Source organism: Crocodylus porosus, unplaced genomic scaffold (genome assembly GCF_001723895.1).
Source record: "Crocodylus porosus isolate Cpor-Errol unplaced genomic scaffold, CroPor_comp1, whole genome shotgun sequence".
Taxonomy (NCBI): domain Eukaryota; kingdom Metazoa; phylum Chordata; order Crocodylia; family Crocodylidae; genus Crocodylus; species Crocodylus porosus.
The window spans coordinates 9,262,837-9,289,672 of NW_017728927.1; the positions used below are offsets into that span (position 1 = coordinate 9,262,837).

A 26,836-nucleotide genomic window follows, 5' to 3' on the forward strand; every position below is an offset into this window, starting at 1 on the left:
CGGGTGGAAATCCCCAAGCCAGCCCCATAGCCTTAGAAGCAGCAGGACCCAGTGGGCAGCTCTGGTTGGATTTGGTGGACATAGCTGTGGCATGCAGCCTCTTAGGACAGCTAGCCCTGCTCCCTTGGCCACCCCACCAGCCCATTTCCCTAGCCTGCCCTCTGTGCTGGTCCCAAAACCAGTGGCAACTGGGAGGAAGGCGGGTGGGAAATCTCTTGCTAGGACAAAGTCGCTGAGGAATTGTTGGGGAAGCGGTGCTGAGCTTCTCCCAGCCCCGTGCCAGCTGCACAGTGCCTTCTTACCTTCTTGTCATTGGGCTTGATGCAGCGGATGAAGAAAGGGTTGCACCTAATCGGGGAGAGACAGAGAAGAGCTCATCCTCTGGGGAATCAAAGCAGCAGAAAGCAGCAGCTGGGAGGACACGAGGCTCTCTGGAAGCTCTGCAGCTATTATGCCCTGGAGAGCTCCCTTCCCTGTACCGAGCCAGGACCCTGCACCAGGCAGCTCTCTCCGAGGGAGCCTACCCCCAGCCTTAGGAGCAGGAACGACAAGGACCTGGTGCTCTGCTGGATCTCTCTCACCCATCTCCTCCACCATGGAAGAGCAATAGCTCGATACCTGCTCCTCAAAGCCCCGAGCTCGCTCACCTCTCCATCTTCTCCACCAGGTGCAGGAGCGACTGCTGGAACTTAGCCGCCACCGTCGGGGCCTTATACCGCCGCGTGACTGTGCTGTTCTTCCCCACCACCGTCTGCTGCTGTGCCAGCAGCTGGGCATAGCCGAAGAACAGGTTGGCCACCACCTGGCAGGGGAGGAGGAGGAGGCAACAGGAGGAAGCCCAGTCTTTTGAGATGTCTTTGCTTCTGCAGCTCCCTTAGAGCATTTCAGGGCTTACACGCGATGAAAGAGGGACTGCTCATGGGCACCCAGAGTCAGGGGATGGTTAAAATACATGCCTCTCACACCTGCATGGGGGTGCCCTCCCAAGTGCTACAGTGGCCTCTTCTGCTCCCTCACAGCCCACAACCCAGGAGCACTGTCTTGGGGAACAGCCGGTCCATCTACAAACCACACCGGTCACCCCAAAAGTGAGACGGCAGGTGCATCTGTCCCTCTCAGTCTGTTCCCAGCACTTAAGCTTCTTGCGTGGACATTAGCAACAAGGCAAATCCCATCCTGCCCCAGCTTCAGGGAAGAGAAAAATGATGCCCCAGATTTTTTTTGGCAAACATCAAGTCATCAACATGCTCTTCAACATGCAGTACCAACAGATTTCCCAGGGGTGACACCCATAACAGCACACGTGACCACTACCTGGGTCAGTCCTTCCATCATAGCAATCATATGTTCAAAAGAAAGCTCTGCTGGACCCCTGCAACTGGTAGCCCTCCATACCCGCAGCCCTTCCACCCAGCCACGGCACTCCAGATGGCCTCAGGGGCCGGGGGGTGCTCTTACTTTGGTTCTGCTGTTGATGAAAAGGTCCAGGACTTCCTGGCGAACGTGATCATAGTTTTTATCCAGGAACTTGTGCACCTGGAAGAGAGCAGGTTACTGGCACTCACAGGGCAGGATGGGGCTTAGGATTTAGTGCCCTCACCCTCCTCTTGTGGCCCCACACTGTTCTTGGGCAAGGGGAAGAGGCAGAGAATGGGTGGCTACCGAGCACTGCCCCAGATCTGATGCCCAGATCTCCACTCCTCCGCTGCTCACCTGGTACGTTACTTTGCCAGCGTAGTGTCGGATGGTGAATTCAGGGAGAGGCATCTTTGGCTTGATGTACAAGTCATTGGAGCCGTGGTGGTAGTGACACTTCTGGAGAAAGGTGTGGTCGGTGGACTGGAAACGGGTGCGCAGGGTTAAAACCAGTCCACACTATGAGCTCAGAGCATTGCTGCTTCCCCAGCCCCAGGGGGGTTTATGGCAGTGGGACATATGGAGCCGGGGAGTCGCTGAGCATGGGGGACTTAAAGCTGGAGGTGCCCGGCTAGAGGGTCTTGCCCTTCCACTTGGGGTCGACCCACACCATAGTGGGGTCACGAAGGAATTATATCCCGCAGTCAGGCTGGTACAGACTGTGCAGGGGAGGGTTTGTCTTCCTCTGTGGCAGGCAGGCGTGGTCTCTTCCTGGGATCTCCTGAGCATATATAAACACCCTTTGGCTGCCATGGTCCCTTTGCTTTACCTGTGGCAGGTTCAGGTGTTATGTCTTGTGCTGTGCCAGGGTTGACCATGTTGTTTTACTACGGGGTTAGAAAATGGATTTGTCTGGGACGGTTTGGACGGGGCTGATCCTGCCTCAGGCAGGGGTTGTACTAGGTGCTTTGGGTGCCTGCCTGGGATGCGTCCAGGATATCACAGCATATTAAGTAAGACCCAGAACCTCAGCCTTGGCCTGGTCCCTGCAGCTCAGGCCAGTACCTGCCGTGGCTGCTGGCGCACAGATGTAACCCCTTTTCTGGCACTTTGCAGTGACTACAGCAACGGGACCTGGCCCCAAGCCCGCTGCAGTGGGGCTACCTGAGGGAAAGAGCACTGGTCATCCAGGATCCGGAGAATCCCATGGGGTTTCTGGGCGATGAGGTCAATGCAGGGCTGGTTGTCATTGAAGGAGATCTCCCTCCACTCCAGCTGCTCCCGGATATACTCCTCCTGCAGGGACGGCACCCCAGGCCACGCGGTTTCAGAGCTGATCAGCAGGCTGCTGCCCCTTGACGCAGGCCATCCTGGGATAAACCGCCCAGAAGCAGCCCCGCGATTGTAAGGTCTTGGGGAACAAGCATGGGCTAGCAGAGAATGAGAGGCCTGATAACCCCCCGGCCCGCCCTGCCAGCTCTGAGGCTTGGGACCGCCTGTGCCCTTCAAGCATGGCCAGGCACTGCCAAGGTGCCAAGCTGCTCCCCCCACCCACCTGCTCCTCCTTGAAGACGATCTTGTTGAAGAAAAACTGCAAATACTCGTTTGCATAATTGATGCACAGCTGCTCGAAGCTGTTGAAGTTGAGATCCTGGGGAAAGGACACATGGGGTATGGAGCGTGTCGCGGGACAACGGAGGCACCCTGCAGACTTTCCACTTGGGTTTGGCTTAAGCCGAAGCCGCATGCATCTGTGGGTTCCCGGGGGGGCTGTCTGTAGGGTATCACTCTTTGCTACCGGCTGTCTCACGCAAGAAAAGGCCCACGACTGGGGGAGCAAAGGATGCTACTGGTTAAGAAGAGAATGGTGAGCAGGGGAGAGAAGGGAATCATGCCAGGGAGACTCTGGGAAAGCTGGGACTGAGGCTGAGGTATGGCGCTGGGAGAGCAACGCAGCTGCTGGATGAGACCGAACCGCACAGCTTGTGTCAGAGGCAGCATCTGGAGCAGGTGGACCCCAGTCTGCAGGCTGGCTTTTCCAGGGGCTTTACGTTTAGGAAGATCTGATGGGATGGCAGGGGCTGAGCTGAGCTGGGGATGGATCAGGGCGTCTCAGTGAGCTGGGAGGGAAGGGGGAGAGCCTGGAGTGTACACATGCTCTGTTGGGCAGATGCCATTTTGGGACCTGCAAAAACCCCAGCAGAGAAACCTGCTTCCTGCACTTTGATACTTTGGGTCTAGGCTGGGGCAAGCAGCCTGCCTTAGGGAGCCAAATCCACCAGCCCTCCCAAGCAGCCCAGAGCTGCTGGCCAGTCCCCGGTGCAGAGAGACCCCAGGCTGGTCCTGGATTAAAAGGACAGAACCTGGCAGGGGGTGGGGGGCACAAGCCTTATACTGAGACAAGAGATGGGGCAGGTCTCCGTTGGCAAAACCAATCCAGCTGTGTTGCAGGTAATGCAGCAGCTCAGACTGACACCAGCTGGGGATCTGGCCTGAGTTAGGGGTTCATTTGCGCATGTGTGTGTGTGTGCATGTGTATATGTGTGTGTGTGTGTGTGTGCACAGTGCTATCTATTGCAAAGCACAAGCAGGACCTGGACTTGCTTGGTCGGACCTCCAGGATGAGGGAGCAATGGACATGGATCATTTGTAATAACTAGGGCAATTATTTTGGGCAAGGGGCCACTTACTGAGTTTCGGCAAGCCTTCGAGGGCCATATGACAGGCAGCCAGGGGTAGATAAATATTCATTTTCTAAATTTTTTTAGGAGTCCCGCAGGCCGGGTGGAATGGTCTGGCGGGCCGCGTTTTGCCCGTCCCTGAACTAGGGCCACACTAGGCCACACGTTAGGAAACAGGTGAGTGAAACAGACTCTGGGGCCACTGGGGACAGCAAGAGGCTAAAGCCGTGGAAGCCACAGAAGAGGTTTCTATAGCTGGAGATGTGTGGGCAGGGAAGGGAATTATAACCCGTCTCTTGTGTTCACAAGGTCCTTGATTTCCATTCCTCTTCCCTCCAAGCCATGTTGCGGCTGCCGGCAGGCCCCAGCGTCAGAGTGCCCTGCGGCACACATCCACACCTACGGGGCTTCCCTTTGTCCAGCTCCCATCTGCAGCAGTGGGAAATGCTCCAGAGCCCCAGGGCTACGCCCAGCATCCCTCATGATGCTCTGAGCACCACCCGGACCTGTCAGGACTGGCTGGAGCCGGGCTCACCTCAAACCCGTAGATATCCAGGATGGCAATGGAGAGAGCCTCCTGCTTGGGGTAGACCAGCTTGTTGGTCCTGTCTGTGAGCCAGCTGAAGAGCAGGGAGTACAATATCTTGGCAATGGCGTCTCTGGAAGAGAGACAAGATAAGCACAGCTGCTGGGAGACAGGAGAGCACGCGAGCTGCCAGGCTCAGTGCCAGCCACTCCAGGCACCTGGCAGCACTCACTCCCACCCCTGACATCGCCTCCCAATCTGTCCTGGCATTGCATGGGACCCAGCTAAACCGTGGCAAAGCATCTCAGCGGCATTCAAGCTGGTTTGGAGTCCTTATTTCTATCAGTAAGGGGATGGGAATTGCTGGTGCCCAGCAAAGGGCAGCCGGGTGCCCCAAGCCGTGTACCCAAGGCACCTATATTCACCTGGCAGGAGGACAGCCCTAACCCCAGCCACATGCACTGCAGAGCGCCCTGAGCCAGAGCATCCACTGGCTTCATTTGCCTCCTCTTCCCTGATTTCCACCAGCAAGCCTGCATTTTTTCCCCCCAGGCTGGCACCGCAGAGACTAACTGGCTTTTGTAGGAAGCAGCTTTCTGTCAGATGCTTTGTCATGCCTCACTTAATTTTTCCTCTCTAGAGGAAAAGGAGGCAAGTGATTATGTGCCTGAGCTGCTCAAATTTTCCAGTGTGGCTGGAGGCAGACCAGCAAAGCGGGCCTGTGGGCTCTGGCCATTTCTAGCTCCATCTTGAGCCCCAGATGGCGCAGAGAGAGAGGCTCAGGGGTCCTCATGGCTTGGCACCCAAACTGGAAAGGTGCTCTCAGTGCATCTCTGGCATGGGGCAGGGGCACAAGGAGAGGATGCCCTGCTTGTGCACCAGCTTGAGTCCAGGGTCTTCCAAGGAGAGCTGGTGGCAGTGCCAAAAGTGTGGGACATGAGATGTGGCCTTCACCAGGGTGGGGGGAGGAGGAACCGCCCAGTGGTTAGGACACGACCCTAGACGTGAGACACCGGTGTCAAAGCCTGCTCTGCTAAGGGATCTGCCACGCTGTAAGGATCCCAACCTCCCCCCACCCGCCATCACCACCACCACCACGGCGTCCTGTTACCTGGCATCAACAGCACTTTCGACAGTGAGGGGGGTGTAAATCTTCTCCCTCAGCGTCTCCTGGGGAGAGGTGAGGAGACAAACCAGTGCTGAGACCAGCGCGGCCCTGGGCACGACCAGCCCAGGCCACCCCCTCCGCAAGCGCTGCCCCGCAGCCTGGCAGAGCCTGAGCTGAAGGGGCCGAGAGGTGGAGAGGGATGAGGTGGACTGCCTCCAGTGGTGGCAAGTGAAAGGGAAGTCCCATCCCATGCACCAGGGAAGAGGAGAAGTAGCGGGAGGTGGGCAGGCCCTGACCCTGTTGTCCATCTCCTCCTCATGGCAGCACCCAGCACTGCCCAGCCAGGCAGCTCTGCAGCCTCTTACTGTCACTTTGAAGGTGATGGCTCTCTCCAACCCCTCCGGTGAGACTTGCAGCAGCTCGGCCACTGTGAGGATCTCCTTCGCGCTCACGACCGACGCGACCTCCTGGCAGTCCGTCTGCAACACAGCAGGTGCCGGGTGGGACGCTGCGGGCCGGAGCACCGCGCACAGGGATGTGGTCCCACCTCTGCCGGAGCACGGCCCCACACCCCCAGGTGCAGCTCCACTGGTGTCAGCTGGGCTCTGCTGATTTGTGCCAGCCCATGGCCAAAGCCACAGCACGGAGCCCCCTTCCTCTGGCTTGCCCTGATACCTCCATGAACCCGGCCACAGCGCCAGCAGTGTTTGGGGACCACAAACTCCAGGAAAGGGAAATATTGAGGCCTGGGTTCAACCCTGAGCCACATCTGCCCTTGCTGTGGTAGGGGGGTCACAGCATGGGGGGGTCTCGCACTGCAGGGCAGGTCTCGGAGACTGCCAACATCATCTCTGGCTCCCGGGCCCCTGTGCTGCTCCGCGCCCAGAGCCGGTTACCTCGTATTTCTCAAAGTAGACGTTCCCCAGGTGGAGGATGGAAGACAGGATGCGGAAGATGCTGTTCTGGTCCTCGATGCTGAAGTTCAGGTTCTCCATGGACGTCACCAACCGCCGGAAATCCTCGGCATCGCTCTTGCCAGAGATCTCGCAGTTACCTCCCTGCACAGGTTTACAGCAGAGGACACGGGGCTGGCAGGACCCTCAGGAGGCCATCGCTAGCCTAACCCCTGCTAACGGCAGGGTCGGCCTGGTAAAACCGTCCCGGACAAAGGTCTGTCTAAGATGCTCATACAAGAAGACTCCACAGCCTCTCTAGGGAACCTCCCTTACCGTGAGAAAGTCCTTCCTGTTATTCCACCTCCATCTCCCCCTGGTTGCAATGCTTCTCCCGTCCCCTGGAGATGGGGAGAATAGACTACCACCACCCTCTTTATAATAACCCCTTTTGTATTTGAAGACTGTTATCAAATCCCTCCTTTGTCCTTTCTTCTCTGGACTGAATAATCCCAGTCCTGCCAACCTTTCCTTGTGCATCATGTTGCCCAGCTTTCAGTCATCCCTGTTGCTCTCCACTGGCCTCCTTCCAGTTTATCTACAACACCCGTGAAGAGCATTGCTCAAAACTAGACACAGGGCTCCATGTGAGGCCTCGCTGTGCAAACCAGGCACAGAAACTATCTGTACTGACCCAGTGCCAGGGTCCCGGGAGCGACCCGGATGTCACAAGGGCAGGGACCTTGCGCCAGCCGCAGAAAGGCATCGCCATGCAGGATCGCCTGCTAGCTTGCCGGGTCAGTATGGGGGGCACCAGCTTTGCCGACGTGCTTGCACAAGGCCTTGCACCATCGTTCCCAGGTCCAGCGGGGAAGCCTGATGGCTGGGGGCTGCCCACCTGGTTCAGATAGTAGTACGTTTCTGCTTCCTGCAGGAAGAATCGCTGCTTCTGCTGGGAAGGAAGGCCGGCCAGCATCTCGTAGAATATGTGATAGTTCCTTTCGTCTTTGGCCTACGACACAATGGATGGAGGAAGCATTGGGGTAGTGTCATAGGGGCCGTGGGGTGGGGACATGGGGACTCACCTGAAACACAATCCTTGATTTCTCAAGAAGGTACTGCGAGGTTATGGCACCACAGATAAAGCCGCTGGGAGAGACAAAGATTAGCGTCTGGGCTTGGCCGTCTCAATAGGCGGACGACAGCGAGGGAAGGACTAGGGTCCGCTTGCACCCCGCCTACCGCCAGTACGGGGCCCTGGGTGGGAGAGACACTCCCACGCCACCCTACCCCCATACCCACTCCACGGGCCAGAAGAAGCCCACGGTCTGCCCAGATGGGAATTCCTCCCTGAACCCAAAGCAGCGACCAGCTCAGTCCCCTGCCAGAGCGATCGCAGGGGCTGCCAGCCAGGCATCTCACTCCTGTGCCCGGCACTGTCTGGGCATTTGACCTCATCCACTGAGCTCTGGACTCCCAGAGAGGAGCAGCCTGCTGTCCAGCTGCATTGCGGTCACCTGCCCATGCCCCAGCGCAGCCAAGGGAGAGCCAGGAGTAGCCTCTCCGCTTGGTTCCTGCCATTGCACAGCCAGCAGAGAGCACAGGCTGGCAACCTCAGCCCGGCACACCGGGACTGGTGGTTAAACCCCCTGTGCTAAAGCCTGGTGCCAAGGAGGGCCAGGCCTGAGTGTGGGCAGGGATGGAGACTCCTCTGCTCCTCCAGACGGGCTGACACAGGATCAGTGCACCCTGCATCCACACAAGGGCTTCGACTAGTGACCCAAGAGGTCCCCTCCAGCCCGAGAAGGCTCCAATGGTGTTTGAGCCCCCTGCACCCATGCATTCAGTGAGGTGGCCAGTGTCCAAATGGATGGAGAGACCGAGAGAAGGACGCAACCGTGGCTGCATTCCCAGGACTGGTGAGAAAGGAGGCCAAGAAGCCCCTGCCTTATGTGGTGGTCGGGGGGTGGGGCAGCTATTTACGTGCTATCCCCATCTAAAGCCCTTCATGCCCACCATGATCTCTGTAGGCTGGCGAGGTGGCACCAGCCCTGGGATGGGTCTGTCACCTGGGATGGCAGAGCCAAGGAGGAGGAATATTGCTCAGCAGCTCATGCCATCATCACAGCTGCCTCTGCAGAGCCAGCGACTGCATGGGCCTGTGTCTGCCACCCAGCTACAGGCAGAAGTCACCACCGTGGCTGAGCAGCTGGCCCGGCATTGTGGGCTTGAAAGCAGACCCTTGCCCCAGGAGCAAGGACACACAGGGGCAGCCGTTGCTTCGGAGGGGAACGGGAAACAAGAAGCCATGTCACCCGAGGGGACCTACCGGGGTCGCGACGGGGCAGCACAGAGGTGGGACCAGGGTGGGGGGCTTGTGGGGGGCAGGGTGGGCCACGCGCAGCATGAGGAAGGGAAGGGGCAAGGCGTTGCGTGCCAGCTTGGTGTTACTTACTCCTCCAGAAAGATTTCCACAAATTTCCCAAACCTGCTGGAGTTGTCGTTCCTCACAGTTTTGGCATTTCCGAAGGATTCCAGCAAGGGCGTCGCTTCCAGGATCTGCCCCGCCAGACGGAGAGAACGGGAGGGGCCGGTCAGCCTGGGGACGAAGCCAGGACCCTGGGCAACGGGTCCCTCCTCAACACAACTGAGCCAGCCGGCAGCAAGGGGATAACGCCCTCAGCTCCCCAGGGCCGGGGTGGAAGTGATGTCTCCATCCCCAAGCCCAGCCCTTGCCCTGGCACTGACTTCCACAATGGTGCACAGCTTTCATTAGGTGCAAGAGTACACGGCCACCGCCCCCACGCGACCAGGGAGAAACCAGCCGCCTCGCGGGACACCCAGGGAGACCGGGTGAAACACGGAGCCAAGCCACGTCAAACCCAAGCCAGAAACATGCAACAGAGAAGTCAGCGGTGGTGGGGAGCTGTCGGCTCTTCAGGGCAGGCTCCTGGCCGAGGGACCTGGCCACACACCTGCCATGCCGAGGCCTGGCCCTGTCTGGGACTCGGAGGGGCTGCCAACAAGTTGGTGCCTGCAGCCTTGGCCTGTCCATCAGGGCTCCAGGCGGGCTCCCACCCTCAGCTTGGGGGTGGAAATCAGCCCCCCATGGTGCTCAGGGATAGGAGACCTCAGCCCATGGCAACCTCTCTTTGTGAGCTCCTGATTAAACGGTGCCTCCGTGCTGCACATGGAGCTGAGCAGGAGTGAGAAGGGACCTGGATTTCAGTCCTTTGAGTTCTTCTAGGCAAGCAATCCCCACTGAGCTTTGCAGAGGGAGGAGGTGAATGCAGCAAGCTCCTAATCAGACACAGCTCGCACAGTGCCAGGAGCCCCTGGCTGGGTAATGAAGGGGGTCATAGGGGTCTCAGCTGGTTGAAAGGGTGCTGGGGTCTGTAGCTCCCCCCGATTATGGCTGGAGGCAGGAAAGATGAGCAAAGGGCCACATACGGAGCCAGCAAGAAGTTATTCACTGCAAAACCATGCACAAGGCTCCAGGCTGCCAGCCCGAGTCAGGCAAAGCTCCTCTGAGTGCAGAGCAGCAGGACTGAGGCCCGGGGAGAGGACACGGCAGGCCATGCAGCACCGCACGCACAACCGTGTACCTTTATCTAGAGGAGCCGGCAGGAAGCAAGGGAGCAATGGGAGCAGGGTCAGTAGCACGCAGGCAGCGAGGGGCAGGTGAGGCACTGCACGTGCTGAGAGAGCTCTGATTTGCTCCTAGGGACCAGAAGCCAGCCTGCTGCCCCCATGGAGCTGAGCCGGTTTGCAATGCTGCTCATTGCCAAGGGCAGCTCCCAGCTCCATCGGGGGAACCAGTGGCAGGATGGTGCCTAGAGACCCCAAGCGCATCACAAGGATGTGCGGTTGGGCAGCAAACTGGAAGCCCTGGGGAGAAGTGGCTGCGAGGAGCCTGCATTGCGTGGAGAGAACAGAGCAGCTCCACTGGCATTAGACACATGCCTGGGGGACGGCCACGTCTGCCGGGCATCCAGCAGGCAGAGGTGCTAAGGGGGTGCGCCGGGTATACCTGGGGCAAGGCCCCTGCAGTGCATTCTGGGTATACTGGGGGAAGATGTCAGCACCTCCACGTCAGACACCCCCCACCAACAACACGGGGTCTCCGGCAGGAATGCCGTACCTGCTGTGTTGCGCTGCGCTTCTTGTTGACCGCGGCCAGGTAACGCAGGATCAGCTTGGTGGCTTCTGTTTTGCCCGAGCCACTTTCACCACTGGAAAGCAAAGACCAGGCCCCTTCACGTGAGAAGGATCAGAGCCCTGGTCCCATAGGAGCAACAGCAAAGTCCCCTTGACTGCAACGGGCAAAGACCCCGGACCAGGGGTGACTTCATTGCGAACTGAAGGAGTTCAGGGCTGGGTAAAGATGCCAGGGGGGCAGGCCAGGGAGGAGCATCTCCCATCCTGCTGCAGAACAGGTCTGGCATGGCAGAGGCTCTGCCAACCAGCCCCGACCCAGCCCCACAGGGACCCCCTCTCCAAGAGGAAGGGGCACATGGCCCTCACAGCAGGCTCTCACCTGATGATAATACACTGGTTGCGTTTGGCATCCATCACTTTGCTGTAGGCGACATTTGCAATAGCGAAGAGATGCCTGTGAAGGGGAAGCCAGATGTGGGATTGCTCAGGCTAAAACACTCTTGCTCTGCAGGGTCCCATCAGCCCCCCTGCCCGGTCCACAGACCCTCCACTGCTTGGAGCCAAGCCAGCGCCGTCTCCCTAGTCGCCCTCCTTCTCCGGTTCTGGCCGGCCACATGGTCCGCGCTTTAGTTATCCACATAGGGACCAACACCAAGTCAACCACCCACTGCAGTGTCCCCAGCCCATTGCCAGGACTCGTGGAGCATGCCAGCAGCTGGACGCCAGCTCTCTGGGCAGAGGAAGGAGTACTCTCAGGAGCCACAGCTTCTAGGCCCGGGTCCCCAGTCACAACAGCCTGGGCTCAGGTTGTAGCAGGGTGCTCAGCTCTACAGCGCACCACAGCCATCTCGGCTCAGATGCAGCTGTGACAAGCCAGGTAGTGTCCAGCCCCCGGGGCCATGCCAGCTAGAAGTACTTACGGCGGGTTCTCGCCCAGCGCCTTCCCTTCATACTGCAGCACCTGGTCCGTCCCGTAGATGTTGTACATCTTGTAGGGGTTCACGGACACCAAGATGCTTCCGATATAGGTCTGTTGGTGGAAGAGGGGGTGCAGAGGGAGAGCTGGTTAGCGGAGTGGTCTGGGTGCTGCACCACGGAAGAGGAGGTGTAGGGGCAAGCTGAGCCCCCGAGCCAGGAAGGATGATCAAGGGTTGCATGCGAGGCCAGAAGGACTCCCCTGAGCCCCGGCACCTCTCTGGGGAGCATCCCCCGCAAAGGAGAGACGTGGCACTGAACAGCAAGCAGAGACAGAACGGGGCCAAAACCCAAGTGTCCAGGTGTGCTGACCCCAACCCCACCCAACACGTGGATCTGGGGGAAGCAACTGCTGCCAGGGCCAGGGCCAGGCCCCTCCGGGAGACACCGCAGGGCCCCGTACAGAGCTCTGAGTCCCTCCTGCCGCTGGGAACGTACGTAGATCAGCTCGTGCTCAAACCTCTTCCTGATGTTATACAGCACCACGAACTCCTGCAGGTCCCTGCAACAGAGCACAGACCCGCTGTCGCCCCCGGCAAAGGCAGCTGATGGCCAGAAAACCCTATGGGCAGGAACCCGGGCACCCGGGCTCAGCTCATGGCTACCCAGGTGGGGGCGAGGGAATCCACCCCAGGCAGGCGGTGGCAAGCAGAGATGGCCAGAGAGGCTGGCAGCATCTTCTAGGGGGTCAGAGGAGCTGCCGTGTATCTGCAGGAGCTAGTCACAGCAGCGGGAGGACTGTGTCTGAGTCGGTGCCTGGGGATGGCACCGTGCATGGTGCTGTACCTAGATGCAGGGAGAGGCAGCCTCTGCCCACGGCGCTTGCAATGTCAATAAACAAGGGACACGGGGGCTGCGGGGAGAGGGCTGTGACGTGTCCAGGATCACACAGGAGATGGGGGGCAGAGCGGTCACACTGCCGTAGCCCCGACAGCTCCCAGGCTTGCACCCCGGGCCCCGTGTCCCCACTGGGAGCCAGCCGCCTGCACCCGCTCGTCACTCACTCCAGCTGCGTCATGTCCTCCACACCATCCTCTTCCCGGCACTCCCGGAACAGGTAGGGCAGGTGGCGGATAGCGTGCATCTGTGCATGGACGGTGGGACACGTGGTTACAAGAGGGGCCGGGGGGTGCGCCGGCCATGACTTGGTGCTGCGCTCCAACAGCCGCTGCTCCCCGGCAGGGCAAACTAAGCATGCAGGGCTGGGGGCAGGGTGGGTGCTCTGCAGCAACCCCTGCGGGAAGATGCAACCAGAGGGGGAGAATGAACCCCACCTGCTCCCCTGCTGTCAGGGCCCTTCCTTGCAGGAGCCCAGCCCACGCTTGCTAGGGGACAGGCCAGCTAGGCTGCAATGGGGAGGGGGCACAGGCCCCGAAGTGAGGACGAGGCATGGCACAAGCAGGGGGAGATGCGAGGAGCCCTGGCTAGTGCTGGAGCAGCTGCAGGCACGTGCATCCCTGCTCCATCCTGCAGGACTCAGCCAGGGCCGGAGGGGGACGTGAGCAGGAAGAGGGCAGGGCACTGCTCCAAGCGGCTGAAGCCCAGGGTGCTGCATCCCGCCCAGCTCCCGCTGGCTCTAGCCCACCCAGGGCTCTTCCCTGCACCGTGTTGGTCCTCGGCACTGCACACATGACCGCAGAGCCGGGCACGGCCCAGACAGGCCACGCTGCAGGTGCGGGAGCCCCTGGGAGTCAGGGAGCCGTGGCTCTCCTCCCCCAGCCAAGGCTGGGTCACACCCTTTGGCCCATTCTCTTGCACTCTGTCTAAAGGGCCCTAAATGCCTCCAGCAGCATCGGTTGAAGCCATGGAGCGCCGGCTCCTCTGTGAAAGGCCAAAGTAACTAAGAGTCAGTGGCTTTGCAAGGCCAGGCAGTAACCACGGGAGTGTTTCAGTGACCACAGGAGCCGCCTGGAGGGAGTCCAGCCCGCGCCGGCTGGGGCCGGGCAGGCAGCGCCCAGGTAAGCATATCCCAGCACAAGGGGAGGCGGGCTGGGGCAGGGGGCGCATGCGATCCCTGCCAGCCCGCGCCTGCCAAGAGCCTCTCTAATTAAATCTCTCCTCCTGTTCCAGCACAGCGCCTGCCCGCAGATCAGGTCCCCGCATTTGCATTCGGTGCTGTCGTCCCACACCTAGGACAGAGGTCGCGCGTCTCCCGGTAACCGCGCGTCCTGGATGCCCCCGCAGCGGTGGGGGGGCTCGGGGCTTTTAGGAGCAGCCAGCGCCTGCTGGGTTTGCTCAGCCTGGCTCCCACGCTGGGCCTGGGCAGCTGGGGGCAATGGGCTGCGAGTGGCCATGCCAGCCCCAGGAGGACACAGGTCCCCTCAGTCCTCTGCCCTACTGAGCACCACCGTGCACCCCCCCACTACAGTCCAGCCATCACAGGCTGGATTAGTGCCCACGGCCCAGGCAGCAAGGGAGACCCAGCCTAGCACTGGATGGTCTGTGGGATAAAACGCTTCTGAACTCTCATGTCCGAGGGCGGCTCGCGGGCAAGAGCGGGGAGCAGCACCACTGGGCTCCTGGCTTCCTGGAGCTGCCCTGTTGCTAGCTCCCCATCAGCACCCCCTGAACGGGGACGGGGTGAGGGCAGGGGGGTGGCTCAGGGCACTGCCAAGAGCGGTACGGTAACCCCAGGAGCAGGCAGGATCCGATTGCAACCCCTCGTATCCCTGCCGGCTTCACAGAGCGACCGGTCGCCTCTCTGAGCAACGCATAGCGTACAGTGCACCATTGCCTCCAACGCCGCCGAGCGCAGTGCGGAGGCTCTGCCACTGCGCCCCCGCGACTCACACGTCCGCACCAGGGCCGGTCCCAGCCCCTGGGAGTTTGCACTCCCCCACCAGGGACGTTAGCCGGCACCGAATTGGTGCACACCCCCGGGGACCCTTCCAGGGCAAAGCCCTGAGGCTGAAGCCTGCCCTCACTGGCCGCACAAGTGGCACCGATATTACCTTCTTGGCCCAGGCCAGCCTCCTGCCCCCAATGACCACGGGCCAGCGGCTTCCATCTCTGCGAGCGGGCAGCGAGGCATGGCGAGTCAGGTGCCCAGATGCAGTGCCCCCTCGGCCACCCCTTCCTCCTCCTCCTCGCTGGCTGGCCCACCGGCGGGTCTCGCCGGGCAGGTGGCGGACGCCGCTCTCCGAGCACCAGACGCTGGGCATTTCGCGGATGTGCACCGTGTGCTGGTTGGACCAGTGCTGCTTGTAGCGGTGAGACGCCCGCTGGAAGGAGCTCAGCCGCTGGATCTGCGGCGTCACCACCGCGTACCGCCCCGCGCCCTCGTCCGTCAGCAGGTCCTCGTTCACGTACACGCCCGGCGGCTCGTAGTCCTCCGGCACGGAGGGGGCCCAGCTGAAGGCCTGACCGTGCCTGGGCGACGGCGTGGGGGACGCTGGCTTCTGAGCGGGTCCCCGCGCGGGGGGACACCTCAAGTGCTGCGGGGAGCTGGCACCCGGCTGGCCAAACCGCTTCAGGAAGGGGTTCCCCCCGGGCGCTGCACCCCGGCTCGCCCCGGGCTGCCCGTCCTGCTGCAGAAAGGGGTTGTGTGTGGCGGGGTCCGTGTCGGCTGCCCGCAGCACGTCCCAGGCCCTCGGGGCCACCTCTCCGTCCCGCACGGAGGCCTTGCTGCCAGTGGGCCCGTAGTCCTCCAGGACGGCGGGCACCCACTCGTGGGCCGACTTGGGAGCCTCCTGGATGGTAACGCGCCGCCCGCCTTGACCCGCCAGCATCTGCGGGGAGGGGGTCCGGCCAAGCTCCCGGGGGGCCAGGGGGCGGCCCAGCTGCTTCATGAACTGGCTCCTTATGACAGGCTTCACCGCCTTGGTGGGGGGCTCCGTGTGCCTGTTCCACGCCTGGGGCAGCAGCGACGCGTGGCTCACGCTCCCTCCCGCGGCAGGGAAGGAGCCGGGCTGCCGCGGGCACAGGCGAGACGGCGCGGAGGCGACCGGGAAGCCCGAGCTGAGCGCGTCCGCGGCGAGACGCAGCAGGCCGGTGTTGAGGGGCGCCTGCCCGTCGCCGCGCAGGCTGCTGGCGCGCCTGGGCGCGGGCCGCGGGGAGGAGACGCGCTGGCTCATGAAACGGTCATGAGCTGGCGCGCACGGGAAGGTGGAGCCTCTCCGTGCCGGGGCCCCGGCGCCGGTGGGGTTGGGCCCCCACGAGGCGGAGGACGCCCCGTCTCGGGCCCCGCTGGGCCTGCTCGGCGAGGGAGAAGGGGCAGCGGAGGAGCCCACGGTCCGCACGAGGGAGCGCAGGGATGGAGGGGGGCCGCGGGGTCCCGGCTGCGGCCTGGAGCCCGAGTCCGGCGAGGGGGAGCAGGCCTCGCTCCGCCGGGACGGCTGCGGGGAGAGCCGCTGGGCGTTGTTATTATTGCTGTGCCCGAATTTTCTCAGCGGCGGGTCCAGGGCCCCCATGCCGGCCAGTTTGTGGCCAAAGCGCTTGTAGGCCGGCTCGGTCGCCGGGGGCCGGCGCGGTGGCGGCGGGTCGTCGTGGGGGATGTCGAACCGCCTCACGGCGAGCTGAGCCGACGGCGACCGGCCCGGCTTGGGGGAAGACGTGGCGCTCGGCCTGGCCGCGGGCTGCGGGGACAGCGCCTGCCTCTGAGCGAACAGCGAGGAGACCACCCGCCGGAAGGGCGCCGGCGTGGGGGGCCTCTCCTTCGCCTCCGGCCCCCGGTGCTTCAGGATGGGCTTGGGCTGGGAGAGGGACTTCAGTAAGAACTGGCCCAGGGGGCTGCTCCCGTATTGCCTGGCCGGCGCGTCGGGAGCCCGCGTGCCCGGGTGGCCCCCGAACGGGCTGAAGGGCGCGGCGCGCGGCTCGTAGGGGTTGTAGTCGTCCTCCTCTTGCCGCAGGTGCGGGGACGGCGGGAGGGTGACGTCCAGCTTGTCTTGGCCGAACAGCTTCACCTGCGGCCTGGGGAAGAGCCGGAGCTGCCTGTTCAGCGGCAGCCGGGAGGGCGGCGCGTCCTCGGGGCCCTGCTCCTCGAAGAAGGGATAATCCCCGTCCCCGTTCTCTGCCTCCTCCAGCTCCTCCAGCTCCAGGATGTCGTCCAAGGGGCAGGCGTAAGGGTTGTAGGCAGCCTGAGCGTGAGGCGCCCACGCGTAGTCGTCGTAAGCCATTTCGCGCGGAGGGTAGTCATCGTCCGGGTACCCCGCTTCCTCGGCCCCCGGGCCGTAACTCCCGCCGGGGGCACCGTACTGGTCCTCGTAGTAGCCGTCCAGCCCCGTCTGGTCCTCGTAGTAGTCCGCGTCCCCCCCGTAGTGGTCGCAGGGCTCATACAGGGAGTAGCGGGCCGGGGCCGCGGTGCTCTGGTCTTCGTACTCCGCGTAGCCATACTGGCTCTGCAGGGGGTCGTCGTAGTAGTCCCCGCCGTGCGCGTACACCCCGCACTCATCTTCCACCTCCTCGCCTGGGTAGGTCTCAAAATTCGACGCCCCTCCATACTCGTTCCCGTAACTGCCCGGTGCCTGGAAGTAGCTTTCCTCATCCGCGTAGCCATACGGCACCGGGGGGCTATAGGAGCTGCCCGCTCCTTGGTGGTAGCCGTGGTACGGCGAGGGCTCGGGGAAGTCCTCGTACCCGCTCGCCCCGCAGTGCATGTAGTGCTTGGAGGGCCCGCCTTGTCCCAAACCTGCCTGGCGACCGCAGTCCTCTCCCCCGGGCCCGTAGGGACTCTGCCCTCCCGAAAGACGGTGCAGGCTGGCGCGGTGCCGCGCGAGCTCCTCTTCGGAGGTGATGGGGAGCTTCTTGGCCCCGATGCGGGACAGGCGGCGCTGCGTGGCGGACCTCTCCTGGGGGGAAAGCCGGTCGTCCTGTTTGAAGAGGAACTTTCTGGCCAGCCAGGTAGTGGCGGCCGACACTTTGCTCAGGATCTGAGCTCGGGGCTTGAATTTCTCCTTTGTTGCGGGAGGGAGCGAGCTGCCAGAGGACCCGGCGCTCTCCTCAGCTTTCCCTCCCAGCTTAATCAGCAGGTAGGAAGGTTTCTTTGGGCTCCTGCCAGGTTCTTCTTTCCGCTTCTTCCCCAGGCCCTTAAAGCGCACCATCAGGTTGGAGGTGGATTTCAGCACCGCCTTGTTCTTGGCCTTCCTCCTCTTCTTCGTGCTGCTTTTGTTCAGCCCCCAGAAGAACCGGGAGGCGTTTTTGAACTGGCCCTTCTTGGAGGGCTTCGGCCCCTTCTTCTTGAAACCCAGGAAGAGCTTGGACGTGCTCTTCAGGCTCCTCTTCGGCTTCAGCGCAGCCTCCTCCTGGGCTGGCTCGGCCTCCTCCTTCGCCGGCGCGGCCTCCTCCTTCGCCTCCTTGCCAGCCCCTTTCAGCTGGCCTTTGCCAAAACCTTTCTTGGCCCCTTTCTTCCCCTTGGCATCGGCCGGCGGGGGGGCACCTTTCTTCTTCGTTTTCTTATCGGAGTCACCTTCTGCCTTGGCCCCCTCCTTGCTCTCCTCTTCCACCTGCCCCTTCTTCCCCTTGCCCGCCCTCTTGCCGGCAGCTTTGGCAGCTGGTCCCCTTTTGTCCTTCCCTTTCTTCTTTTTCGGGTCCTCCTCCACTTCCTCTACTGCTTCCTCAGCCGCTTCCACCGGTGCCGCCTCTGCCTCTTCTTCATCCCCCTCCGCGGCATCGTCCTTCGTCAGCTCGGTGTCCGATGCCTCCTCCGGCTCATCGACCTCATCCTTCTTCCCCTTCTTCCCTTTGCCCTTGGCCGACTCCTTCCCTTTGCCCCCTTTGGCATCGGCTTTCGCTCCTTTGCTCTCCTCCTTGCCTTTTTTGCCGGCCATGTTGGGGCTGCCGCGGGTTCATGCTCCCGTCCCCGGGCACGGCCTCCCCATGCGTCACCCGAGCAGGGGGGCGGTTTACAGCTGCGTCGATGCGGGAGGTCGCCTCTGCCCGTACCCCTTCTTTGAGCAGAGGCGATGGGGACGAGGGTTCAAAGCCCCACGCTCGTGCTGTGCAGATGCCTTTGCGAGCCGCTCGGACGGTCTCTTTAGCAGCAAGAGGATGGCGCCTTTTCTGGAGCAGCAACAGGAAACGGGGGCTTGGCTTGATTTACCTTTGTGGGGTTCCAGCAAGGCGGGCACCATCCATGCTCCCCAGGCACTGACCTTCTTCATTCACTTGCAAACGCTAACGCGCCGCCTGGCCGGCGGTGACACCTTCCCGAGAGCCGCGGCCTCTTCGGAGCATCCTCAGGCAAACCCGGTCCTCAGCCCTCTGGGACAGCCATCGCCTTGGAGCCCCGCAGCGTCCCCCCGGCCAGGACTCCTCAGCCCAGCCCACAAGGCGCTTGCTGCCTTTCTGCAAGGACCCCGGCGTTCAGACGTCAAGTTGTTGTGGCTGTGCTGAGGCACTGTAACCGTATCTCCTGGGCTCATGGCCGTATGAATAATGCAGGTGGGCTGCACCGTCTCTACTCCGAGACTTTTCCAAAGGAGCAACCAGAAAGCAAAGAAGTAGAGGGGACCTTGGCCGCTGGCTCGGGCCAGCCCCCCCCACCAAGGCCACAAGGAACCGAGAGCAACCTAGAGGACAACGTGGTCGAGCTGGGTGGTGACCACGCTTCCTGGAGGGTAAGGTCCCCACTCTCCACAAATGGCCTGTGCGCTGCGTACCCGAATGCAGGGTGTCAGGCCCTCCTCCTAGGGTGCCTTTCGCCTCTACTGGCCTTTCTGCTGTGCCTTTCACAGTCAGGAGAGCTGCTCTGACCCCGCCGGGGACCCACCCTTTGTAGGTCACTCCGGCCACGAGACGGAAGACCCCACAGATGCAGCTGGCCTGGTGCAAAGTTGCATTTACCCGAGCAGGGGACCCTCATGTCACGTGCTGGCCAAGTCCCACGAGGCCAGGAGAGGCTGTCCAGGCCCTGGGGGCGAGTATGACAGCTGCAGTTAAATCCAGCCCTGCTGATTGCTGCTGGGAAGTCAGGCAGAGCAGAGGTCAGCGACCGGGACCTACTGGTTTAGCCAGACGGGCACCATCCATCCTAGAGAGTCAGGCCACAGCCAAGATTAGCCACCTCCGCCTGCCTCGGGGACAGCAGAGCAGGAGGGCACCAGCGGGGAACTACTGGAGGAGCATGAGGAAGACAAACCACAGGGCAAAGCCAGGCCCCTTGTGCTGATCCCAACAGGGGAGACACCGTGGCCGATCACCGGCCACCGCAACAAGCATCTTCCCAGCACCTGAGCCTGGGGACACGGACCCAGAGACTTTGCTAAACCCATGAGACTGGAGTTGGGAAGACAAGATCCCTGCAGAGCCAGCCTGGGGTGGGTAGCGAACGCACGACCACCCGCATGCTGCCCAGGTGTTTATAGCAAGGCGACGTGGGGCTGCATGGGGCCGTGTGTGCATGCACGGTGCTTGCATACAGCCCTAAGACAGGCATGTTTGCCTGGCTGGTACACGCAGGTGCCATTACCCCTGGAAAACTCTGTGCATGCTTGTTAGCCCCTGTGGGCAGCACGGGGGCTCCCAAGGCATGAGCTGAATGCAGAGACTTCACCTCTCTCGGGCAAGCTCCGCATACATCGCTGATTCCCTCTCAGTTGCACTCCTGGGTGAACCGTGCTCCTGCTTTTTCCTTACGAGTCCCGAGCCCAGGAAAACCCTGGGACCCCCGGGCTGCCCTCCGTGGCTGCTGCTGGCACTGACGAAGGAGCTGGGTGTGATACAAGGCTGGTTTTAAGGGTGCTCCAAAAACACCTGCAGTCTGAGAGCGCCCAGCAGGGCGCTGGACCGGGTCCCTGGCTGGCCTGGTGGTCGAGAGGGGATGGAGCCCCCCGTGAGTGGGTCTGACGCCTTCTAGCAGAGGACTATAACCAACAAGGTTACAACGCAGCAGGAGTCCGTCCCTGCTCCCGTGAGAAGTAGGATGTGTTTGCCAACATCGCTGTACAGGCCCAGCCGGGTGGTTGGCAGAGATGTCAGAACGGCTCTGGGACACCAACCACCTTCCCCAGGGCCGGGAGAGGAGGGGGACGCCCTGCGCGAGATGCCAGGTACCACCAAGGTTTAACTCCACAGCACGAGCCAACATCAGTGCCCGCAGGAGGGAAGCAGGCAGGAAGCCAGCAGCTCTCAGGAGCTACAAATCCAGCGGAGGGGAAGCATCCAGGAGCCGAGCCAAAGGATGCAAAAGAATAAGCCCCTGAAGTCTGCGTTTGCACGGAGAGATGGTGACATCTATTGGCCACGGAGTCAATTGGCCGGGTGACAGTCTGGGTGCCCAGCGCCATACAAGTGACCATCAATAATGACGCCCAGGCCTCAGCTGGCACTCGGGTGCTGGGCGCTGTCCGACCGACAACCCAAGCAGTTGCTGCTGCAGTCCAACAGCTCCCGGCCCCAGCATCTGCTTGGCTAACCCGAGGGGCAGGTTTGGTCTGCCCACAACGCCAGCACGTTGCCTGGTGCTGGTATCCCAGTTACAAGGGGAGGCTAATCTGTCCGCGTCTCTGCAGCTGGGGACAAGCTGCGGGAACGGCGCGGCTGCCTCGCCGGAGAGCAGCCCTCCTGCCCAGCCCCGGGCACCCCGTCCACCCCCTGTCGTGCTGGGCTGAAATCAAAGCAGGAGCCTTTTCAATCGTTGGCTAGTCCCCCCGGGGTGTTGTTGTGCACGGTCCTGGGGAGACCCCCCCCCATCACCAGCATGACCCTCTTGCACCCAGCATGCTGCAGGCTCTGCCGCCCACCTCCCCTGGCTCCGTGGGGCTGTGCCACGGCCAGATGCAGACCTGAGCAATATCTCCATCAAATAAAGGCCTCTTGCCTAGTGACCGATGGCTGTAGCTGTACCGCCGTCCTTGGGCAGCCCCCCGCTACCGGAGAACAGACACCTGCTCACTCCCCATCCAGTCCAGACCCCTCGTGTGTCCGGCCACCCAGCTGCTGCCTATCCACTGCCACGAGGGAGCTGCCCCCTTGCCCACACCCCGCGGCAGAGCATCTCTATCCCCGTGGGAGCAACGAGGCTTACCTTCTGCAGTCAGGTCCTACGGGCCCCCGGCACCGAGCCCGGGAGACGGGCACCACACTCCCATGGCGACTGCAGGCAAACCGGAGCCCGCGAGTGGAGCCAAGCCTGCCCGGAAGCCAAGACGACAAGCAGCAGCTGCAAGCCCCGGGGAGCTGCGAATGGCTCCGGATGAGCAGCGAGGAGAGGGAAGCCCCTCACCTGGGGTGCCCTCCAGTGCCGGCTTCTGCCCCCCCCGGCGGTGCCCACCCCTCAGCTCTGTTGCTTCCCATCCAACAGGTCCAATCCCCTGGGCCTGGTGCAGCCAGCGCCAGCTCCAGGGCTGAAAGGCGGCGCTGGCGTCAGCGCTGCAGGGCGTAAATCACAGAGACAAAGCTCCTGCCAAGCTGTGTGCGTGGCATGACACCCCCAGCCCTGCCCAGAGCCTGCCCGGGATCCACCGCCCTCACGTGGATTAGAGGGCAGCGCCGTGCCTAGGGGCTCAGCACCGCAGGGGCTGCCGGGCTGGATCGGACCCACCGCCAGCGTCCTGCGTCTGACGGCAGCCACCGGCAGATGCTTGAGGCAGGCCCCCGCACAGCTCTCCGAGCAGAGCAGCTGAGGATTAAAGCACCTGCGAGCAGCGGCCCCCTCCACTCACCTGCACAAACGCTCTCGGTCCCTGCTTCGCAGCGGGTTCCCCCGCCGGCAAGCGGAGCCCACGGGCATGGGGATGAGGCCCCGTGCAGCCCTGGAGGGTCACGGAGCCAGGAGCCGAGTTCAACCACAAGGAAAGGGCTTGCACCCAAGACGGAGGTCGGTCCGCACCCACCCCGTCCTCGTCCGACCTGTTCCTAGACCTGCCGCGTGGCTACGAGGCCTGGTGCCCAGGCCTCAGCGGCACCCAAACCCACCCCAGGTCAAGCAGGGGGACGAGGGCCGACGGACAAAATCTGCGCGTGCAAGAGTCCCAAGAGCTTCCTGTGAAGACCACGTCCAAGCACAGGTGCACGAAAGGGCACAGACGAGGGCACACGGGAAATCTTCCTGCCACTGTCACCTACCCCGCAGCTGCAGGACTGTGCCCCTTGGACGTCTCCAGCTGCCCTGTCCAGTATTTCACATTCAGCTACCAAGCAGCTCCCCTTCACCCATTCGCACTGCTGCAGTCAGGATTTGGGGGAAACACCCTTTGCTGGGAGCAGCTCTGTGCTCCTTTAGCTTGTTCTGTGGGGCCACAAGATTATCCCCTAGATTTTCACCAAGGGGTGGCAGGAAATCCTGGTGCACCCCAGGCTGGGGCAGTCAGGGGTCCCCAGAAAGCTGCAGGCCCTCCTAGAAATCCCAAGCAAATGCCTTCAGGGTTGTTCTTCTCCAGCCTGCGGCTTTCTGGACCTCCTCCCTGGCACGGGACACTGGATGTGGGCCGTACTGGTGAGCAGCTCCTTTCCTATCCACTGCCTGTGCAGACAGATCCCCTAAATAGCTCTCCCATAGAGGGGTGCATACTGAGGGCTCAGCCGTGGCCAGGCGGCCCAGGGACCGGAAGGGAGGGAAGCCAGAGGTACTGGGCGCAGCAGTGCAGGACACGTTCCCATGGCTTTGCCCAGAAGAGCTGTTGTTGTCCTTGGTAAGGAGGAAACATCGCTGCCGGGGGCATGGGGAGTGAGTGGCTGGTACAGAGAGGCCCCAGTGCCAGGCGCAGCAGGGGCAGAGACCTATGCACACCGGTTGCACACACATGCTGTGCACACGCAACAGCACCCATCCAGGCATCTTTTGCCACCATGGTTTCCATGCACGTGGGAGTTACGAAGGGTACCACAGCTCCCACCCCATCCCGGCAGCAACAGTGGCGGTGCCAGGGCACCCCGGACATCGGGCACCAGGGCAGAAGAGGTGCCCAGGGCCGGCTCTGGGACCTCCACCCACAGTAGCACTGAGAAGCTGCCCAGCACAGACGCGGCTGCCAGTGCCTGCTCACACCCCCGGGGCAAAGGCAGTGGGGTCCGGGGCTGGGCACAGGCAGGGCCTTGGGGGAGCAGGGGGAGTGTGGAGAGCCAGGGCCATGCAGGGGCCATGGTCTGAGGGGCACTTTTAGTGCTGATTCACCTGACAGGGGAGATTCAGCTGGGCGGAGCAGGGCAGGCAGATGCCGGAGCAGCTCTCCCAGCCCTGGGCAGCCCAGAGAAATAGCCGGTGGGGCCAGACAGCCTCTGCCCCATCCTCTCTGCACGGGCCTGTGCCCTTCCCTGGGAGGACCCCCTAGTCGAGTCTGGCCTCCCGGTGCCACTTCAGTTCACCAGCGTGTGCAACCTGAGCCCCGGCTGAACCTGCCGCTGTCAGGGCTCGAGCCTCCCTGCCGAGCAGTTAGTCACACCCGCCAGCATGAGGGTTGCACAAATGCCCAGAAACCCCAATCCCACCACCCCCCGATGGGGAGGGGCACCCCCCCCCAGGAAGAACTGCCCCGAGACAGCAATAGCCCCAGGGGGCAACCCCCAGCTCCAGTGGGCTCCTCCCGCCCGCTGGTGGAGCTCCTGGGCAGCCAGGACAGGCCCAGCACAGCAGAGCCCCGACACTACGTGCCCCAGCAGCCGCAAGTGAAAACCACGGGGCACAGGGTGAGGGGCTAAACAAGGCTTTGCCATGCCCCCCACCTGGGCAGGACTGCACCAGCACCCCATGGATGGTACCTTCCCCTGTGAGCAGGACCCACGGCTCTGGCTTGCACCATGCCCGGCGGGGCGTCCTCCATGTGCTGCCTGCTTGCAGGTGTTGCTGGGCGTTGGCACTCCCTGCGCCTGCAGCATGTGCAGCCAGCGTGTCGGGTTACAGGCAGGAGGCCCCTCTGCCCCTGTGCGATGGAGGGGCAGGGATGGCACAGGGAGTGGCTGCCTTGGCCGTAGAGGGCAGCCGACCCCCACAACCCCAGTACCTGCCCGGGCCCTGCAGCGGCCTGGGACTCGGCCGCGACAGCTGGCGCCAACATCTGGGATAATGTTGCTGGGTCCCTATAGAGGGGCTTCTCAGCGCCCCCCCATGTTGGTCTCGGGGCGATGTGGGGAGGTTGTGCTGCCTGTTGCAGGCTTCCAGGCTCCTTCCCCAGCAAAGCCAGGCCTCTCGGGGAAGCTCACAGTGGGGAGCTGCTGGGCAGAGGGCCACGTGGCAGGACGCTGGGCACCTGTGCAGGGCCCTCATACCCCAGTCCTGCCTGGTGCAAAGCACCGAGCTCGTCCGCCAACACAGAGCTCAGCAAAGCCTCCAATCCATCCACACTGTCCTGCTGCACAGCCTAATGCCAGGCCTCCCCTCCCCAAACAGCTCCAGCACTCACCTGGGTCTGCCTAGCTTCTCACCCGCCAGCCACCGGGGTCTCTGGCTTCGTACATCCCTGGGTTGCTCAGGCCTTGGCCCCGGGAGCTGCCCTCAGCAAGGGACGTGAGCCACCGGTGCCGGGGGACCACGTCGTTGGCCTGGTGGCTGTGCCGGCTGCTGCTGCTACCCCATGCATATTTGATGAGCGCTATTATTCTCATCTCCACTCATGAGCGGAGCGCTGGGGAGCCAGTCCTGCCTGCAGACCTGCTGGGGGCCAGGAGCAACACGGCAGCTGAGGAGGTGCAGGGCAGGAGCCCAGCTGCTCCCAGGGGGGAAACAGGGGCCTGCGGTAGCTAGGAGGTGCTACTTGCCCTATAAGAGCAACACAGGAGGCTGCCAGGTTGCATCCCTGCCTGCGTGAGCCTGGAGGACTGAGGGAGGGCACCGCAGGGCCAGAGGTACAAGGAACGTACAGTGCCTCTCCAGTGACTCGGGGCAGCAAGGCGACAGCTGCTGCCTGCAGGGGAAGGCTTGGGAACAGGGAACAGGGTTGTCTCCCCTGCATGGCTGTTCACAGAGCGACTAGGTCAGCGTGCAGACGGTGCACGGGAGGCCTCTGCCTGCTGCTGCACAGGAATAGCACAGCAGCCTGGGAGGTACTGCCCTGCTCTGAGTGCGCCTAAGGGGCTTGGTGGCCTCTACACTGGGCCTGGACAGCAGCCGGCCAAAGGACAAATTCCCCCAGTCATGCACTGCTGCGGGGGGACAAGCCAGCAGCAAGAACTGGCTGCACAACCACAGCCACTGTCTTTGCAGGCCTGAAGAGCAATGCCTTGTGAAGCACCAAGGGCCCCAAGTTCAAATTCCCCAGGGGCTAAGGACCTGGGCACGTGGGCCCCTCAAATGCCAAGCCGTGCCCAGACAGAAGGTCCTGGCCCCGGCCGCTCCCTACTCCCCCCAAGCTTCCTGGTGCACCCCCAGCACAGCACAGCCAAGATTTATGATGTTGATCCTTCGAAAAGCAAGAGTTTAATTGCAGATTACAATAGACAGCCCCACACCTACGGGCACCTCCATCATCAGGAAGACCTGCAGCTGTTCCTAGCAGTAAATCTTCTAGGCTGCTGCACCTGCATCCACACAGACTGTTTGCTCACAGCGACCCTGCCAGCAGCCAATGCCGTTAAGCTGTCAGGTAGGGATGGTTATATACGTCCCCGCGCTGTAGGCCAGATGGGTTCACCGGAGCTGTGAGACGAGTCACCGGAGGCTGCACCTACCTCTCATTGAATTAAATGAATGGAGGTGAAAGCCAAAGCCCTTATTGCCTGCAAACGATTTCTAATTCAGTTCAATTATAAAAGCAGTCTCCAGTCCATCACGCAGCCCTGACTGCCTGGACCTGCACAGCCACTGGTGGAAGGGACCAGGCCTCAGGCCCTCGCTGCATCCTGGACGCACCCCTTCTGCCTTCCCCTTGTTCCTGAGTCCAACACCAACAACCTAAAGTGCACGTGGATCCCAAGGGGCTGTGCCCTGGAGACACCGCAGGTGCAGCTGGTGTGATGGCAGTGTCCCACACAACTCAGGAAGCAGCTGCACGAAGCCAGCTCAGGCACAATGCAGCTCACTTGGAAATTACTCCCCTCCAGTCTCGCTCTGCCCTGCAAGGGTGAGCAAAGCCGCTAAGGGGACAGGTGGCAGGCAGAACTCAGTCACCCTTGTGGCTCGGTCCCTGGACAATCTTTAAATTCCTTTCCCTTTGCACTCACTGCCTAACTTAGCCCATCCACTGCATAGCCCCCTGCCTCCCAGCAGAGCAAAGGGTGGGAGGGCAACCGTTTCTACACCCATTGACTCCAGGCAAATGCAGACAGCTCA

The 26,836-nt window shown here is 62.2% G+C and overlaps 1 protein-coding gene across 1 annotated transcript in view; it reads right to left on the reverse strand.

Annotated features, from left to right (window-relative positions):
- The window catches only part of MYO15A (myosin XVA), a 51,690-nt gene extending 33,201 nt beyond the window's left edge, over window positions 1-18,489 (reverse strand). Inside the window, exons 1-20 of the mRNA XM_019542141.1 lie at window positions 18,333-18,489; window positions 14,649-17,918; window positions 12,702-12,781; window positions 12,136-12,199; window positions 11,643-11,752; window positions 11,102-11,176; window positions 10,706-10,796; window positions 9,020-9,123; window positions 7,650-7,713; window positions 7,463-7,576; window positions 6,568-6,729; window positions 6,037-6,150; window positions 5,675-5,733; window positions 4,573-4,696; window positions 2,912-3,007; window positions 2,521-2,652; window positions 1,714-1,839; window positions 1,459-1,536; window positions 648-802; window positions 303-348 (exon numbers count right to left, since the gene is read on the reverse strand). Coding sequence (XP_019397686.1) covers window positions 303-348; window positions 648-802; window positions 1,459-1,536; window positions 1,714-1,839; window positions 2,521-2,652; window positions 2,912-3,007; window positions 4,573-4,696; window positions 5,675-5,733; window positions 6,037-6,150; window positions 6,568-6,729; window positions 7,463-7,576; window positions 7,650-7,713; window positions 9,020-9,123; window positions 10,706-10,796; window positions 11,102-11,176; window positions 11,643-11,752; window positions 12,136-12,199; window positions 12,702-12,781; window positions 14,649-17,918; window positions 18,333-18,461 — 5,193 coding nt within the window. The 5' untranslated portion in view covers window positions 18,462-18,489. The remainder of the gene's footprint in view (window positions 1-302; window positions 349-647; window positions 803-1,458; window positions 1,537-1,713; window positions 1,840-2,520; window positions 2,653-2,911; window positions 3,008-4,572; window positions 4,697-5,674; window positions 5,734-6,036; window positions 6,151-6,567; window positions 6,730-7,462; window positions 7,577-7,649; window positions 7,714-9,019; window positions 9,124-10,705; window positions 10,797-11,101; window positions 11,177-11,642; window positions 11,753-12,135; window positions 12,200-12,701; window positions 12,782-14,648; window positions 17,919-18,332) is intronic.
- Between the last annotated feature and the right edge of the window lie 8,347 nt (window positions 18,490-26,836).